The sequence below is a fragment of the Anguilla rostrata genome, chromosome 6, assembly GCF_018555375.3.
Source record: "Anguilla rostrata isolate EN2019 chromosome 6, ASM1855537v3, whole genome shotgun sequence".
NCBI lineage: Eukaryota > Metazoa > Chordata > Actinopteri > Anguilliformes > Anguillidae > Anguilla > Anguilla rostrata.
Genome location: NC_057938.1, coordinates 16,406,511 through 16,425,838, shown reverse-complemented (window position 1 = coordinate 16,425,838; position 19,328 = coordinate 16,406,511). Strand labels below are relative to the sequence as shown.

General features: G+C 40.9%; 1 protein-coding gene across 2 annotated transcripts in view; it reads right to left on the bottom strand.

Moving 5' to 3' along the window:
* Positions 1 to 19,328, bottom strand: part of LOC135256671 (collagen alpha-1(XI) chain-like) — a 104,210-nt gene that overhangs the window by 50,117 nt on the left and 34,765 nt on the right. For both annotated transcript variants that reach the window (XM_064338667.1, XM_064338668.1), the window contains 16 exons: positions 18,836 to 18,928; positions 14,832 to 15,131; positions 12,808 to 12,873; positions 12,437 to 12,478; positions 12,103 to 12,165; positions 9,448 to 9,522; positions 8,433 to 8,516; positions 7,426 to 7,482; positions 6,160 to 6,213; positions 5,648 to 5,701; positions 4,941 to 4,994; positions 4,189 to 4,242; positions 2,243 to 2,296; positions 2,110 to 2,154; positions 1,797 to 1,850; positions 1,653 to 1,697 (listed from right to left, as the gene is read on the bottom strand). In XM_064338667.1, the coding sequence (XP_064194737.1) occupies positions 1,653 to 1,697; positions 1,797 to 1,850; positions 2,110 to 2,154; positions 2,243 to 2,296; positions 4,189 to 4,242; positions 4,941 to 4,994; positions 5,648 to 5,701; positions 6,160 to 6,213; positions 7,426 to 7,482; positions 8,433 to 8,516; positions 9,448 to 9,522; positions 12,103 to 12,165; positions 12,437 to 12,478; positions 12,808 to 12,873; positions 14,832 to 15,131; positions 18,836 to 18,928 (1,194 nt within the window). The remainder of the gene's footprint in view (positions 1 to 1,652; positions 1,698 to 1,796; positions 1,851 to 2,109; positions 2,155 to 2,242; positions 2,297 to 4,188; positions 4,243 to 4,940; positions 4,995 to 5,647; positions 5,702 to 6,159; positions 6,214 to 7,425; positions 7,483 to 8,432; positions 8,517 to 9,447; positions 9,523 to 12,102; positions 12,166 to 12,436; positions 12,479 to 12,807; positions 12,874 to 14,831; positions 15,132 to 18,835; positions 18,929 to 19,328) is intronic.

Here is a 19,328-nt window from a genome sequence, read left to right as displayed (position 1 = left end):
CAAAAACTTAAATGCTGACCAAACAAACCTTCAAAAGTTGTTTAAGGCTGTACAGTTATGTCCTCAGAGCAGGGATTATGCTGTTTTGAGTACACCTCAAACACCCATTATGTTAAAAATAGAATGATTTTGAAAAAATAGTAGAAAATGACAATTTGAATGCTGGAATAAAGTTAATTAAATATGAATCAAATGGCCAATTCACCACACTGAAACTTGCACAGACAACTTTCATGCACGACTGTCAAATTGCATAAATACATATAATAGCTGGACATATCTTAAGGAAAAGGAGAACTATTCTGTGTCGGTTGAGTATCTCTGTGGCTAAGGGCTGTTGTATTCAGTCTAATGTCAAACCAATGCTAAGATGATGCCTTCCATCACATTGAGAGGTCACAGAAAGGAGTGAAGTCCCAGGGATCTGTGTGGCATGTGTCTGCCAGTTTAACATGATAACCTGTTGTGGACAGTAGTCAGGAGACACTCAACAGGTGTGGCATGTCCACCTATTCAACAGGGGAGCCGTGTAACTGACCCAATCACAGGCCAGGGATTTAAACAATCAAACTTTGTTTCAGGCCTCTTGTGATGTCAGTCTTGTTGCCACTGCAAGCACTCAGTCATTGAAGGTCATCGTGTCAGCCTCTTCAAGTTACAGTGTGCAGCATATAAATATAAATACAAAAGTACTAATTATTGTCATAGCTGTATTACACCAAAAATCATCAGCTTCTTACATTTCATGGGCACCAGAGCCAGAACATTTTTTTTCTTATCTGTGTAAGAAATTAATTTCAGCTTTGAACGTTTTTGTTTCCATTTACTGTTGTGTTGATGTCTCGCCGTATGTTTTAACACAAGACGTGATTGTTTATTTTGGCCATCAACACAACTTCTAAAAGACTGACAGCATTGTGTGGACAGGCTCTTGTGCGGTAGCCGTCTTAACATCTTTAGCCGTACGGCCACAATCATCTGTTCGTCACGCTCCTCTCCATGAGTCATTGAAAGAGCATTCAGAAGCCAGCGCGTGTTTATTTTCTCAACTGCCAGAGGGAAACATGTGCAAACAACATGCAACCTGACAGGGAAAATGTTGAAATACTCTGTTTATTTGCTTTGTGGCCTGCTGTTTCAACCAAAGACTCTCCAACTCGTTACCATTCCTTTAGGCACAGAAAAGATGCCATTGGTGTAAAAACCCTAGAGGTGTGCCAATGTCCTGCCCTGCATTTACTTTGTAAATATTAGAGGGTGGAACCTAACTGTCGCCCCCAGGTGGCAGGCAGGTGGTAATACATACACAGCAGGGCTTTCGCACAGCCCCATCCATATGGTCGCCAGCATCATTTTTGAAACTGTTTCACCCTGCTTTGAAAGCACTCATGCGAGCTCATGAACTTTGACCTTCCTGGCAGTAAGGTTTGAAAGGGTCGATTATCTGATTATCTGTCTAATGTTTTGAAGCATGACAGTATGAAAACAAAACTTTTTGGTAACATAACAGCGAGCAGTGACATGGCCACTCAAATACTTTCCTTTCAAACTTTTAAGGTAAACTAGAGGAAAATGTACATCCAGCTATGTCATTCTTTGTAAAGAAATAAAGGTCTGTTTATAAATATGCAATCACACATATCTGAAATTACCATGTTTCCTTTTGGACCAGGAGGACCATCAATACCAGCAACACCCTGTGGAAATAGAGCACAGTTGATGGGTACAGGCCAATTTACTGGGCTGGGTGAAGTTTCATGTGAATTAAATTTTGAAAATTATTCAAGTGCACCCACAGGCTGTCCAGGTGGACCAGTAGACCCTCTTGGACCAAGCAATCCTCTTGGTCCCTGAAAGGCAAAAGAAATAGAAATATTTTGGTTACCTAAAATCAAATCGAATACTGAGTTTGAGTCTCGAATATGTTGAGCAGAACGTAAGTGCAACCTATATTTAAGAGATTTGGCAGCTAAACTATGTAGCCATGCACCATAAAAATCCAACAACAATTAAAAAAAAATCATGTCCAGTTGACTCGGCAATGATGAACTGAGTGAGTGCTTTGCCCAACTCCCTTCAGTCAGGTTCAGATACAAAAAACATGCTTACGCTCTCTCCAGCAAGACCCCTTGGCCCAATCTCTCCATCTTCTCCCTGCAAACATGAAGGGAATTGGCAGTGGTGAGATGGGTAGAAGGATGAGAATTTAAAAAATACTGTTTTTGGAGGGTGGTATACTCACTCTTGGGCCATCGTCTCCGGGAGATCCAGGTGGGCCAATTGGTCCAATTTCACCCTGAGAGAGAAATATAGAGAAAGACGGGATCCAGTTAAAAACAAAAAAAGAGATGTTAAAAGTCAGAACTGGAACAGGAATGGTAGATCTATAACAGAAACACACCAATCCTCAGCAGAACAGAACACAGTGCTCCACATGACCACTTTATGTTTTGGGTAAGGTCCAAGAGGAAAACAAATGTTATCACACTGGAAATCTGGAACAGTTTGACACTATTCCTTGCAATAACTACTGATGCCATTAAAGGTGCTTTGTTCCATTTGAAACTATATTTTCCCTTGCCTGACATGACAAGATGGGTTATTCCCAACATTACCGGTTTGGGCCTATAGCATTGTTTAAGAAAATAGCCACTATTTACAGCCCTCCTTTGGAAGGCACACAGCCAAGCCTGCTCAGAGGTGGCCTGTAATTACCCAGAGAAGGATTAGGAATGTAAAGCTGGGCCTGGAAATATCTCTGCTGGAAAGGCCCCTTTCTGTGGTCCCACAATTTTCTCAAACCAAAATTTCTGCCAAGTGCTACTGTCAGTGGTGGTGTTAAAACTTCTCAAAGTTCTTGGGGGTGGGGGGGGGGGGGTCAGAGGGTGGAGGCAAGCACTGGGGTAGCTGTCACCATCTTTGGTGTTGGTTTGAATGCAGCCAAGCCAACTCCAAATACATGGAAAAATGCAGGGATCAAAATTCCAAAATTTGTCCCGCTCATCATGACCTTAGTTTACCCAACGCTAATTATAAAATGCTTTTATGAAGTAAAATTCTGCTTGAGAGACAGCGGAGAAAATTGTTTCAACATAACACTATAAATAGCGAAATAACAAATTGCTCATGTAACACTCATGAGTTAACTACAATTTAAAAAAATAATCTCAACTCTAAAATTGAATAATGAGTTCAAACAGCCATGGGACTGGCAGACCCAGTTGGCGCTGCGCAATACTAATTCTGTATATCTGTATATCGGAATCCCAGTGTTTCAAGGATGAGCATTAGCATTTTTTGAACAATTTTTAACTTACATTTTTAACAAATTATATTTACTGCTATCCAATTCTCTTAAACCAGCTTGCATTTCTCAGCCGGACAGGAATTATTTGAAATGCCTAACGTTTTGAACACATGTGGCTTGGCTTAAACGTCTCTACACCTGTGCCTGTCGTCATCGTTTTAGAAGAGTTAGTGTTATTTCAGTTGTCTGTCAACTGCTGCTGAATCCTGCAAATGACTAACTGAATTAATTTGTTTATTTTATGAGTGCAGATTTAGAGCTGGTGCAGTGCTAACATGACTAAATGTTTTTGTGGCTGGCTGATTTCCTCACTGGGAGATCAGGCCTATTAAATGGCAGCATCTAAACTCGGGGGCCTAGGCAGATGTTTGTTCCTGTTGACATGTTAAATGGGGAGCGCGGTGAGGTTTATCTGGCCCTCCCCCAGCACACACCAATGCATCCTTCTAGCACAAAAGCCTGCCAAAGAAAAACGGATTGGAAAAAGTTGAGGAGTAATCAGTTAGAGAGCACCACATTAGGACAAGCTGAAACAACAGGCAGATGACGAAGTCGGCCATTTTAGAGATTCTCCTTAATCCAAATTTATTACATGAACATACTGTAAAGCCCATGGGGAGTCTTTGGACATAATGCACATGTATAAAGCAGTGTTGTGGGTGCCATTGACTTGTTATTGGTCCCTAAAACTAAATGCCTTCCCCGTAGTTAATTTTCAAATATAATGCTCCCTGATTTTTTCAGTGATCAGTCCTGTGTATTGCTCACACTTTTCCTCTATCCCTCACCCCTGCCAGGTATTGTTTTGTGTCTCTGGAACAGCATTTACCACACACACACATACATACAAACCATTTTGTATCATTGTGTACAGTACATACGCGATGGCCCTTGTCACCAGGAAGGCCGGGAAGTCCATCAAAACCCCTGTCACCCTGCAAGGACATGGTAACAATGACATGAATATAAAATACAACAAGACACATAGCCAGTTTCTCTGCTGCTCTTCCATCATCAAGGTTTCTGGTGCAACACCTTCATATGTAGCTTTGTAAATAATCCCTAGAACAGTAGAAACCAACCCTGTCCCTGGTATCTACCCTCCTAAAGGTTTTCATTTCAACCATAATTTGGCACACCTGACTCTACTAATTAGCAGCTCAATGCAGATCCTTAGCATTGGTATGCATTCTTAGGGTGGGAGTGAAAACCTATTAGACTGCAGATCTCCAGGAACAGGGTGGGTTACCACAGCCCTAGCATGTTTTCCAGTAGAGACAAGGCTAAAGATCCAACGGTTTCAACATACTACCTTCACCAGTGACATAGTGATATGGATGTGTTTTATACCCTTGTTCTGAAATGTTCAGAATGTCTTTCATATTTTACATATTACTGATGGCACTAAAAATAACTATTGCGCATGCATGTGTCATTGGTGACATGAGGTACCATCACCCCTCATAGAAAAACAGGCAAAGAATTTGACTAGCTCCCCAAAAAAGAGACCTGAGTCTTTAGCCCTGAATGCTTATTGGAATGCAAATGCCCATGCAGAATATAAAATAAAAAAGACCTATTTTGACTGTATAAGACGTAAAGAAAAGCCCCTCAGACATATTAGAGGTCATACCTTGCCTCCGGACTCTCCTGGCATTCCTCTACCTCCATCAGCTCCAGACCGTCCCTTTGAAAGAATTCAGAATGAGAATCGGACAAACGCAACGCACATACAAAGCACCAAAAAGAATCAGGATCGCTGCTATTAGCATATCATTGTGAGTCTTCCGGGGTGTGAGTTGTCCCCATGTTGTTAAATATGAGGAGAAGTGAGGAACCTATTTACAAATTTTAGACAGGCCAGCTATAAGAACTTTACTGCCGGGTGGGCTGGCATGAGAATACAGAGTTCTGGCTCGGGAATGTGTGTCCAATTTGAGGAGTTTGTCAGTATAAAGAGCGGAAGTCCTGATGCAGGCACATGAAATGGTGGAGTAATCATTGATTTACCATGCCTCTGTGGGTTACAGTGTATTTCAATCTAGACCGGGAGTAATACTACAAGAACGGCTCTTAAAAGTATGCTTTACATAAACACTCATAATCAATTTGATGCATCTTTTCCATCATTTAACTGGTACAATGTTTGTAACATATTTTACCCAAATCTGCAAAGGAGGTAAGTGTTGCAATGTTAAATAAGTTGAGACTTGGTGGCATGATGAGAAATTTCCCATGTTGCGCTAGCGTGAGTTCGGAGAGAGGCACATGTAAACAGTAGTGAACAATGGTGAGTTCAACACTGAACAAAGGTGTCAGTGTCATATGCAATGTGTTTACCCTCTTTCCAGATTTTCCTGGCAGCCCAGAAGGTCCTTGGATTCCCCTTGGGCCCTAAAACAGACCATAATTGAGACCAGTCCCACATTCCTCGGAAATCTTTTTTGGTGATAAGCACTGAGGATTCCTCGCAAATGGTCATTTTATCAGCACCTTTACATTTTTACGTCAAGTTTTACTTTGATCTTTAATGGTTTTAAGCTTTTAAGCTTGTTCCACTTGATTTTTTAAAATCACGCTTACTTGCCGTCATTTCTCCCAAAGCAAATAATAATATTCAGGTAGGTAAAAACAAACAACAGTCCCTCTTACATATTTTTTGTTGTTTTACTTGTAACAGCTGGAGATGCGTGTTACGATGTTCTATTAATTGAGGCTTGTTTTGTTAGCAAGGCTGTTTCAAGTGGTGCCAGTGTGACCCCAGGGAGGAAAGCAACAGGCAAACGCAGGGAGTTAAAAATGATGATGAAGAAGCAGGAAGTTGTAAAACCTCACAGACAGAGAGGTCTTACCTGGGGTCCGGGATCTCCGCTGTCTCCTTTGAGTCCCGTGGCACCGGGACCACCCTGCGTGAGAGAGACACTTAACAGTAACCCCCCAAGTCTTCCTCTGTTAGCAAACACTGTTAGCAAGTTTTCGTAAAATGTACAGCAATGATGACATGGTCAACATGCAAACCATTTTCTTGGTGAACATTTAGAGGGGGGTCCGTCCCTTAAAGCTCCATTCGCAAATTCCCATTTCCAGTCACAGAGCAGATCTCAGGTCCTTCTAAATGCAAGCATGCCAAGGTAATTACGAAGATGGTGTTCCAATTGGTCAGATGTTCCTCTTGGTATTTCATAATGGGATCAAGATCAGTCCAGCAGTGTACAGTGCTGTCTTATGCATACAAAATAAAGTTGAGCATCACATAATTAACGTGTAAAAGTCACTTTTTGCTTGTGTTCTGTATTTTCTACTTGTTTAGTAGCTCTCGTCTCTAAGGAGATCTACAGGAATATATGCACCGCAAATATTGATAGTAAGATATACTTGGGCTTGCTGCCAGGACTTTAAATGTTTAAACTTATGACTTTAAATGTGATGTCAATCAAAAAACATTTCAAATGCTGTTAACAAGGATGTTAGCCAAATAAGTAAATAAATATATAAAAAATGCATACTTAAATACTTTTAGCATTATAATAGAGTAACATTTCTATATGAAGTCTTAATACTTTGTAATCTGTTAATGACCAAGTCCCAGGTTTCTAAAATAATCTATGCAGCTTTGCCTATAGCTTCTCAGCTCAGACATAGCCAAGGGGCCAAACTTGGTTTCCAGCCAGCAAACCTGCAACCCAGCTGAGTGGGAATTACTGTAAACTGGCCGTTGCGAAGAGAGGGAGTAAGGGGGAATTAGAGAGATGATGCACAGCAGTAGCCTGGTCATTAGGGCCGAGGAGAGCTACTGTACTGAGCGGCGTTTACGTCAGAATGCCCCGAGAAGAGGACGGCGCGGGAGAAGCCTCCGACAGAATTATGCGCTGACTAACAGCCATAAACCCGGTGCGCTAAAGGAACCGACACACCGCTCGTAAATAACGTGCCCCTTATGGAAAAAACACATGTCGCCGCGGCCAACGGGGCCTCCGCGCCACGGGCCGCCGGAGCTGGCCGACCGGCGAGGAACGGGGAACCCACGCTGTGCAGGCCGGAGGACGTGGAGCGCGGCGCGGCGGTTCTCGACGGTCAGCACGGCGGAGAACGTGCCCGGGAGAAGGGGAGAGACTTACCACAGGTCCGGACCTTCCTGTCAGTCCCATCGGTCCTGGGGGACCCCTCATGGCGAGCTGTGGGGACCATAAATAAGCTGTCAGGACTAGGTGTCTGGGGGGCAGTCTGGCCGATGCATGCCTGTCAGGCATGCAGGCGTCTGAGAAACTGCCTTCTCTCACGCTAGCCAAAACTCGGTCCACCTACCCATGCCACCCTACCATACCTAGCCATACCAGATTCCCACAAAAAGCAACCGTGTCCTGAGACTCTTAAATTTATTTAGCCCACGACTCGTTTAATGAGCAAATATATTTTCCTGTATATTTTCTACCCACAATGAAAATATAGATAAAATATATATGAAGACATGTGTTCAAATATGGAATGAACACATCGGAATGCGTAAAACCAAATGGCTGTACAATCCCTTTAACTACTTCAGTGCTTTATTTCAATGGCAAGAATATTAATTGACAGTGTGTTATACAGGAAGGTCTAGATGATCTAGATGCTCTCATGAGAGTAGACATACGATGGGCTTAAGTGCCTACTCACACAATAAAAAATTATAATGTAATATAATCATTGAAACCTCTATGCACAGTTCTTAGGTGTGTAGTGGTGCCATGCAAGTGTATAAAGATTATTATTTGTACTAGCTTGTTTGTTACCAAGTGATTCTGTAGTTACTCTGGGATAGCTGTGCTTTCTAAATTTCTCTCAACATTAACACTTAAAAAAGCAGCAGTGCTTGAACATTCAAAGCTGGCTAACTGGCTGAATTCCTGTGCTGTGCTTCCGTCCGACACCTGTTCCAGGGGGCCACACTGAGGTCACGGGCCCCTGTGACGGGTTTAACGACACCCTGAACATGCGCCCTGCCCTGGGCCGCAGAGAGCATCTCGCCCTCTCTAAACCTGAGGCCAGACAAACCCACTGGCGCCGATAAAGGCCAGGCCTCACCACTCGTAATGCGCTCGCCTGACCGTTTGGCCCGGATTACCCACAGTGCATTGCTACTCACCCGAGCCTGAGAGAGGATCGCCTGAGCCTGGGCCTCCTGAGCAGACACCACAGGGCCTTTCTGCCCGTCGCCGCCAGCACGGAACTGTCCGGAAACAGGAGATTAACTCAACCCCCTATTAGCATTCCCTCCAAGGGAGCAGTCTCGTTAAAGCTGTTATTAAGCTGCTGAGCACCACACTGATCCCTCACAGACAGCGATAGGAGGGACAGGGGGAGGACTTGTTTGCCATTGTTAACGGTCTGTTTTATGAGAAGGTGGTTCCATGAAAAAGTAAAGTCTAAGAGAAAGTGGATACATGGATATTGCCTCATAAGGGTCATTTGCTTGGGCCGGTCAAAATAAAAGCTTTTCCCCTTCAGCTAATTTCTGTATAGTGGCAGACTGACTTAAGTATAGTAAGTACAACTAAAATGTTATGGCAGAATATTTAGATCGATTTAGATATTGATGATTACAGTAAGAGTATAGCATTCACTGAGTATAGTCCTACTTGTCATTTAAGCTATAATACAGTGAAAATTACTTTATCCTGAGAAGGTGGAACCTACAGTAAAATATTTTTGTCAAATGAGAATATTGCCAATTATGAGCCTAGGGATCTGTGAGAGTTCATCTTTCTTCACTGTGCATTATTTAACCCAGGGTATCTCTGGGTTATGTGACAGGACAGGACAGGTTATGGGACAGGAAGTAACAGTAAAAAAAGTTTGTTTTTTACAAGTGTTTTAATCTTGTAATGAGACTTAAAATCTCCCCCCCCCCTCCCATCAAATAGAAAATAATGTTTTAAATTGTTTAAAATTAATGTTTAAAATTACTTTTTGCTTGTCAAGTGAAACTGTCTTATCCCATTGGAAAATCTAGAAATGAATCAAACTGTCACACCTCATTGGCAATCTTTTTGTCATGCTTAGAAAAAAAAACAGCAGAAATAAGGTAAATCTAAATATAAGACTAAACTACTTGTTAGGGTTGACTTATTCTTTGGTTTCTGCAGTGAAGGTGGACTTACCGGCAGCATCAGTATGGTACCTGGAGGTCCAGGAATACCATCTGCTCCTGGAAGACCTGACCGTCCAGCAGGGCCCTGAGAGACAGAGGGAGGGTGTGTGAGAGAAAGGGAGAGATACAAACCACTGTGAAATCACTTATGCATCACAGCACCAAATGAGACTATGATTGGAGAGACAGAAATGGGAGAGAGCGAAAGAGATCAAAAGCCAGAGTGAGAGAACGATGAAAAAGAGGGATGAAAGAAGGACTGAATTCAGGAGTGTACAGCCGCAGTTGGAATGCTGTAATGACTTGGCAATCATATGTTGTTCTTCAGTAACAGAATACTAACTAGCAAGGGCAAAATATAATTAAATGAACACTTATTTCATTGGGTGCACTTTGAAATGGGGTTCAAGATTTACATTTTAATTATTACAGAAATAAAATATATCCAGGCCTTCCAGAATAGCTGAAGCTCGGTGCACTGACGTGTCCCTTGGTCCAGAATGAAATCCTCACTGTACCAAAGCGAACTATGGTGCGACTTCCAGAAGACAAGGCACAATTAGCCATTAGCATAATACAGGCATGGAGGGCTTCAACCAGTAGGGTTCCCCCTATTGTAAAACAATGACGCATCTGGTTGATTGGGCACCTGCAGTCTGTCTGCACTAGCTATAAGTGCAATGACTGCAGAGCTCCACTGATAAATGCAGATGAACAAGGGTGGCTCACAGAACACACTTCAGAGGGCAAGGACACTGTGTTAATGCTAAAGCTAATCTGCTTTAGCAATGGGACAGGCCACCAAAAATGATTGGACAATTCCAAGTTCCGAGAAAAAAAAAATTGGGTATAAAATTCCCCAAAAAATGTAAGGACGCTTATATTTACAGCACCCAGGATAAATCCAAATAAGTCAAAACAGTGAGCGTCCGAGTTGACGACGCCTTAAAAGTCCCTTGTATGGGAAACGTACTGCGCCTGGCCAACAAGACTAATGAACCTACCAGAGAGGCAATATTTAGACTTCCAATAAATAGTTTAAAATAACTGTTTAGTTTAATAGAAAATAAAGTATATGTATTCACCACAAAGTGATGATTTCATAGCAGACACAAAATGCATATCGTATATGGTACTCATTGAAGTAGAAAAGTACAGATGGAGTTCTATTTTAGTTGAATAAAAAAAAAGTGAAATAAGCTGAAAACAAATTAGTATTTCATACACGGTTCTTCATCAATCTGCTCAAATCTAATTGCTCCCATGTGCACTCTGGCCAAGCTACGAAAGGAAAATATGCTCCAGTGGGCCAGATAAGTGACACAGTGCCATCTAGTGCCTTTGAGTTACAGGGTTTGGGAAAAATTAGCCGAATGCAAGGATACAAATTTCTGGCCTGGGATTCAGGGCAACCGCATGTCAGTGAAACCACACACTGGCTCCATATCGGGCAGCCTGCTTCTTTCCCTCAGGGAACCTCCTGCTTCTCTGCTTCTTGTCAGGAAGAGTAGTGTTCCATATCAAAAAAAGATGCTTCCGCACTCACAATGAATTCATTGTTTCAGAGATTCTACTTCTTTGTGTCAGTGGGTGAATTTAAAGGGTTAATCCTCCCAGATGTTTTTTTTTTGAGGGGGGGGGGGGGGGGGTGAGTGGGGGTTGTGATCACAGTCTGCAAAAACAATCTGCCCTCCAGCTTTCAGCTTCACTTACACAGTGCTTCAGAATCAATCACCAAACATTTGGGGGCCTTAGAGAATTTTCTTGAGGCAGAGTAAAGTACTGCTGGTGGTGATGTCATATGCAAGCTTCTGCTATTGGGCCCCTGTGAACTGGCGCACCAGTGGACCAATCTGGCACAATTAAGCTGGTGTCTGCGGTATCTGTGGCACGATGGGATAATGACTACCAAGTCCTGTATCGCCCAAGCTCTGCTGACAGCTTTAACAACCAGATCCAGCTGTGTGTGGTGTACTGCACTTCACCGTGTCATTTTACTTATGGCCTGACACTGGCCTGTGTCTGCAGACTCTCCAGAGAGGAGTGCATCAATATGTGCCTGCAATTCTGGAAAGCTAAGCTCACATCAATGTGAAGCAATTGACAAGGTAATCACACATCCAATACTCATATATATATGAGTATTGCCCAACAGCCCAACTATAAATTACTTAATGGCAGCACAGCAGTACAGTACCGACAAAATACACAGAACTGTGTACATTGTGATTTGATCAAGACAGAATAAAACACAGTAGAACAGAATACTCTATGGTGAACATAATAGAGAAGTAACCAAAACAACATGCTCCTATGGGATTGTATATGCTTACCTATGTTGTGGAAATTAATATTTTTATTTATTTACTTTAGGGAAAAAAAGTCATCTGGGACCACTTTTTACTGAGCAATTCCCCTGTAGATTTTGCACCATTACAAAATGTCAGATTTAAAGAGGAGATGACAGTTTAATAGCTGTGCAAACCACTCACTCGTTTTTAGAAATGCTCATAGGGTATAAAAAATAGTTAAAGGATACTCAGAGGAGGGGGGGTTGAGTGAGTGGTTCCGTGAGACCTCCCTGATCGTACCATAGGGGTCACAGCCTGTACCACATGCCAGGGACAGGCCCAAGATGATGGGACCCTGGAAAACCAACACTTACTCTTTCACCGGCATCTCCAGGGGGACCTGGGGTACCGGGTAGACCAGAGGAACCTGGAAGACCCTGAAAAAAAACAAAGCAGTCAGTAACACCCTTGTGTAAATGGAAGACAATGCACTTTCCAGTCTTTATGTAGTGACTTTTCATTTAGAGGCAAAATGCCACAGGACATACTAAACTTTTACTTAGGCTATGCTGTCTATACTCATTTGGCTTGAGACCTTTTCCTTTAAGCCTTTTTTCCATACTGTTCCTCCACTCGAAGAAAAGAAAAAAGAAAAACGGGGGGGGGGGACTGGTTTGAGAAAGAGGCTGACATGAATGGGATACTCACGGCGGGGCCTGGTGGTCCAGGGGGGCCTTCAACAAGCATACCCTGGAAAAAAAAAAAGAGCAAACGGTAGCAAATATTATTAACGGCCCACAGAAAGGGGAAAAAGAACCGAGACCACCGTATGCAGACTGAGAGGCCATGTCTGTACTTTGCTTCCATCGCTGAGTCTCGTTCTGTCCATATACTGTTTATGGAAGCTATTTGACTGAAGATTTTGATAAAGGTGATTCCATTGTTTAAGTGATGACAATGATTATGATTACAGTTCCTGTTGACAAATGTCTGGAGCAAGTCAAAATCACAAGACTGTATTTTTCCATTCTCTATTTAGGCATTATGAATAAAATCTGCAATGTCGGTGGCAGACGTACGGGCTCAATTACGGCTGGTTCACCCTTCTCGCCTTTTTCTCCAAAGAAGCCAAGATCGCTCCCAACCTGCAAACAAAGAAATGAAAGTCACTGTCCGCCATACTATCAATCCAGTTCCAATATCAAATCACGATTGTGAAGGGAATTGAAAAGGGGATTCATATTAGAGAAACATGCAAAATCTACTTTCTAAGGAATTAGATAAAGGATTAATGCAACGTTTCTACAGGACACAAGTGAAAGAGAACGAGAAGTTGAAAAAGTGAATAATTAAGTGACATCACGCGTGACGTGATGTTGGGTGCAATAAGGACCCCAACCAGCTTGAAACTGGCAGCATGAACATAGAATGACACTGCAGCATGAATATTAATATTTCCATCCTATTGCACACATATATGTGCTATATGAATGTCTGCCGGTAAATTATGTTAGTAAATGTTCTAATTATGTACAATGAAAGTAGCTCTGCCCAACCCCCCCAACCCCCCCAAAAAAAAATAAATAAATAAATAAAATGAATAAAAAATAAATAAAAGGTAGGTAGCTTTCTCACTGCTTGCTCCTGGCATGGGCAGGTAGGCTATTTATATTACATGCAGTCATTGCATGTGGGTGCAAATTTTTTTATCCGTGCAAATGGTTCTTTCCGCCATGATGGGAGGGAATATACAGTCGTATTGTATTATATTGAATTGCACTGGTTTGTATTGCAATTTGTAGTTTATAAAATAGTATTTGAAGTAGGTAATAAAAAGTTGTGGCTTGGAACGGAGCGGCCAGGTGCTGTTTTAACAATTACCTCACGAGTGTGGCATTTGAGAATCAAGCTATTCAGCATTGAATGTCCCTGGCACTTGTCCGTCCAGGAGCTAAAACCATAGACTGCTCTGTGGTCTGGGCTTGTGTTTGCATTGTGCAGTCAGAGCTTCGCAAAACACCACAGATGAGTCGCTATAATAGGAGGCCTCAGTCTGAAATCAATATGGAGCTTTCAGACAGACACTAACTAATTTCCTGTCTTGGAGACTCAAGAATGTCAGTGGAAAAGTATTGTTGGCAAAAATGGCATTAGGTTTCCTCCCTAGTAACAGAGCCTTTTGGCACAAAGGATTTCATAAACCTTGTTTATTAAATTTAAGGCAACATCGAGCTGTTCTCCAAAATAGTTTAACTACAATATACAAGAGTCACAATAAGTCAAAGGCCTACAAATCAGATAACGAAATGTTGCTATGTCCAACCAAATATTTATATATTCTGTTATACTCTCAGTACAGTACACTACATGAAGCGGGCATTCACTGACTGCAGCGAAACAGGTCACAACCAGTTAGTGGGTGTTTTCTGTAGAAGGTCATGTATGTCTATAAAAGTGCATGTCGACATATGTTTGTCCATGTGTGTGCACATATTTAACATGGAAATCACTGCATATCATGTATGATTTAAGGGGGCCCTTTTGTTGGTCAGGTTATTTGTATTCATTTTTTAAAACAGCTTCTTGACAGAGCAGATCACTGAAAACATGTCTCAGGTGTAGTTCTGCAGAGGTACATTACATCCTGAACAACTTAAAAACAGATGACGACATGATGGCTTTATAGCTATACCATATGCACAGTTTTTGCACAGCATGTCTATTCCCAGGAAGTGCTCTTTTGCTTCTTCCTGTGCCTTTCTCTTTGTGCCTTTTTGTTCTTCATGTTCTCCTTCTCCCATCCCAATACCTAATGCTTGCCTACCACATGTTTATGGTATCATTTCATGTGCATGTGCTTTGTGCTTGGAATAAAGATCTATAGCTTTAATGTAGCAGCATGCACATAATGCAATATAATAACCACAAGACAAAAACATTGGATGATCAGGTTTGGATGCAAATTATCGAACTGTCACGTTAGAATGTAAATTAGATAATGATCATGTGTTCGGATCCAGATTACAGGCCAATCCTGATTGGTGCCGGTCCAAAGTGGGAGGAGACAGTGGCACGTGGGGGTGAGGGGACAGTGCATACTCACGCTGCTTTCTGTGATGTCAGTCTCCGCAGGCTCGCCAGGCCCAAACTCATCCTTGTAGGAGCTGGTGGTGGGCTTAAGCTCAAGAATGTCGTACTCATCGTAGTACTCATATGGCTTTTTGTCAGGATAGCCCGTATTGTATTCCTTAATATCGTACTCCTTAAAGTCATACGAATCGGAATCCAGGTCCACCTTCTCTTTGGTCTCCACTGTCTCCACCACGGATGTAGCTGGGCTAGGATCCACACCGACTTGATCCACTCCAGTAATATAGTCATCAATAATTTCCTCTTCAACCGGCTTTTATTGCCCAAGCAATAAAGCATAGCGTTGAAAAAAGGAATGGACATGATTGTTAGTTAAGCAGTTAGGCCACAGACACACATGTTCATGTTCCAGAGCTCAGAAAATGAACATGTACAGAAAATGCAGTTGGACAGGTAATCTATCAATGGCAATACCTCATTTTATACCCATAAATGGTAAACCGTAATTAATTTCAGTCAGTGTGATTATAACACTGCTTTCAAAATGCAACTTATTAATGCACAGTAGATGTTTGGCAAAACTGGAACAGGGAGAAAAAATTCCAAACAAACCACTGTATCACACGTACCACTCAGGTTAGATTCACTTAAATAACTAAATAATCTCAAATAGCGATTCAATAATTCAATATCTAACTGTGCCCAATCTTTACTCTATTTTATGCCGCTACAATACAAAGACAAAATATCTTTATTAATGACTGTTGGCAGAGTCACCAAAATTGTATATTTAGATGTTAGTATCATTTTGGTTTGCTTGATCTTCTGACACATATAAGAGAGAAGAGTGGGCCACCTTGTTAACAATTCAACTATAGTAGTCTTTGGAAAACTTCTACAAGGCCAAGTAACCCAAAACATAATTTCCACGGCAATACACAGGGGCCAAAAAATAAGGTATTGCTTGATGATTACAAGTTATTCTGCAAAATTATCAGCTAATCATAAATTATAATACAAACCTATTTGTAGTCCCCCTCTTCAGTGGATGCACATCATTTTAAACTAAAATTATGTGTATTGGAAAAGGGATGTGAATATCTGATGTCTGTCTGACAAATGACTTTAAGCAGTTAATGTATTTTTGTTGTTTCATTCAGGACATTTTGAGGTAAGAAAACAGAATTCAAAATAACATGCAAGAATCAAACAACATACATGTCTTAAATTTGCCAAAGTACATTGCAAGTATGAATAGGGACCTTTTAGGCCAATTTTTAATTATTTGCTAAAAACAAAAAATGACATCTGAGGTGTGTAAAATACATAACCTGCAGCAATGTACAGAAAAGCACTGATATTCTCACTTATTTCATATGAACACAGGAGTGATCAATTAACATTTTTAAACAATTTTGGAAGATTTTGAAAAGTACTCAGTACTTGACACACCTCTTAAATACATAACAATGGGAGAAATACATACGTGCAATTGACAGGCTTGGATCATTTAGATGTGTGCACAATATATATATATATATATATATATATATATATATATATATATATATATAATGCAACAGGTGCACCTATACAGCCCTGGATCAACATGGACCAAGCTACTTACTCACCTGTCGCATCATATCCATTCAGCCAGTAGTCTGCCTATAGTTAACATGGTTTTACAGAGTGCTACAGTAGCTGCAAATACCCTGCAGCAACACTGATCAATCAGATCAGAACCGTTAAATCAGTATGTTGCAGATGATGTGATGAGCTACAGCACAGAAATGCAGGAGCAACAGCTTTGATGTCATATCTCACTGGAGGATGGACCGCATAACATGATCCAGAAAAGCATAGCTTTGTAGCAATGTGGCTTAACTACGCAGTTAAATATTCTCTTTTCTAAAGAAAATATTTTAAAAACAGCAATTACTTGCCATATAATCATGTCAATTATGGGTAAAGCTGCATTTGCCAAATTTGAGCCAATTTTCTTCAAGCAGAAAGCAAAATAGATTTTGATAAAGGCCTTTATTACCACAGTAATTCTGCAGATTGGAGGCTCATTTGCCCACCAAGCCAACCCTTTTTTGCCTTTAGGTTCATGAAGAGGCACAATGCTTGCTTCTCTTCAAATTAAAATGTTCTTTTTTTGCTTTCTCACGGGATGGTTTTCATTATTTTATTTGTACTTACAAGAGTTTTTTTTTTTTTTTAGATGGCAACTACCAAATTTTCAAAACAAACACAGGGCTACCATCCAAATCTTTCTTTATTTGATCTTTTATTTGAACTTCTAACTTGCTTTCAGCTTTTGTTTTCATTACTTCAATCTCTAACGCTCAGAATTACTTACCCATCAGTGAACGCTTACGGATGCAGATCAACAGATTTCAAAGCAGAAATATTTAATGCTGCCCATTTTGAGCAAGGAATGAAATGATGTCATAGCGCATGGATGCCCAACTGTAATCCACAAGGGCTATGATTCTGTGGTTTTCCATCTCTTTATAAATGGCATATAAATGACTGCAGGTTTTGAAGAAGAACCATGACTGCACAGCGTGCCAGAAGATCTGGTTACCACGTCAAGTGAGCATTTTGGGTCCCTTGGCAGAAGAACTGATGACTCTGATGCCATTTCCTGTAATGAATGCCAACTCATGCTAATGTGCTTAACATGTCTCCTCCTTCTTCATTTCTGTCACAACCTCAGCCTCCTGATACATATTGGTCTTTTCTTTGGAGTCACAGACAGCCATGAAAAGGCAAATAGAACTATTGTATGGTGCAAACTGTACAAAGAAATATAATTTGGCTGCTGAGCTAGAGACTTTATGCAGGCTGCAGGAAGTGATGTGAATGCTTGTGGCAACCCATGCTACATGTTAGAGTAAGAGTGGATAAATTGCCAACATTAAGACACAATTAAATGAAAAATGTAACAAAAGGCTTTGATATTGAAACTGATGGTGGTGTTCCTGGAACAAGCAGTCCTGATCTGACTTGCCAGCTTATGTTTTGTTGGCTTATATTTTCCCTCTAAGAGATTTTTGGCATATCACAAAGCTAGGCATCACTGTGATATGTTGATATGACTTTCCATCATTGAAATGCCAGTCTGAATGCATTGCAGGTGTCACAGCAGGTGTTTCCCTGATGCTTCCCTGTACCTGTCAGGTGCCACTTCTAAAGACACAATTTCTCAACCTTTTTCTTGCATAAATATTTGAGAGTTACTGTATGTTAGGTTTTCTTTAGGAATTGAGATTTAAGGCCTTAACAGTTTATCCAGTCTTTGCGTTGTCCTTAAGAATGTATACATTAATTTACTTTTTAATTGCTTACACAACCGTTATTATCTTGGATGGTACTTAAATGAATGCAAAACAATTAAAGCAAAAAAGAAAAACAATTTTAAATGGGTTGATGAGAACTAATGAGAATGCACATTGCAACTACATGAAAAAATGGAAACTGGTTGTGGTGATTCACTTGATTTTTTTCCCTCTCAAACATTGTACAACATTAAAGTCTGACAGGTTTTGCAGAATTGCAGCCTTACCCATCTTTAACATACAAAATAAGGCCAGTAAATGTTCTATATCAATGCTGAATTTACTGGTTCCTCATAGAATGAATGCACTTGCAATTCTCTAAAATAATATATGACACTTAAAAGAAGTGCCAAAAGGCATTACGGTTGTAAATTCAAGGGGCTGGAACAAACAGGAATTTGATGTTAAATTTTTTAATCTGTATTTTGTAATACTAGCTTTAATCCAAGTGTCCTACTATTATTTCTAGCCTTATTCCAAATGTTGTATATATACACATTTTTGGAAAATAAAAAATAAAAAAAACAGAAAGCAGTTGCTACAGATTGACTCACATTGTCATCCATGGTTTTCTCTGTACATTCCCAGTAACCAGCCCGAGAGGTACATTGGTCTTTTCACAGGGTTCACAAACATAAAGCAAATAAAAAATATAGAAACATGGAACATTTACCTGTTTTGGTTTAACTGGAGCCTGTGTCTGATAACCCTCTACAGTTCCGTAGTCAGTTTCACTGTCAGTATAATATTCCCCATCAACATTAAGCTGCATTCATGTCATATTGAAAGAGAAGAAGAAGAAAAATAACAGTGTTAAAACAGAAGGAGCATGTCACTAGGAACTACTAATGGTCTAGAGCAGTACTTCTCAACCCTGGTCCTGGGGACCCACTGCCCTGCATTCAAATGAATGGGTCGTTATCAAGTTCTGCAGAAGCCTGATAACGACCCATTCATTTGAATCAGGTGTGTTGGAGCAGGGAAACATGCAGGGCAGTGGGTCCCCAGGACCAGGGTTGAGAAACACTGGTCGAGAGCAGGATAGGCATCCCTGGAGTACCAGAGATGTTTCTGGTTTTAATTATCATAAAGTTTAATCAATGCATGTGGTTAATCAAACGGTGTAATCAAGCTAGAAGGAACAAAGAACATAAACATTTCTGGAA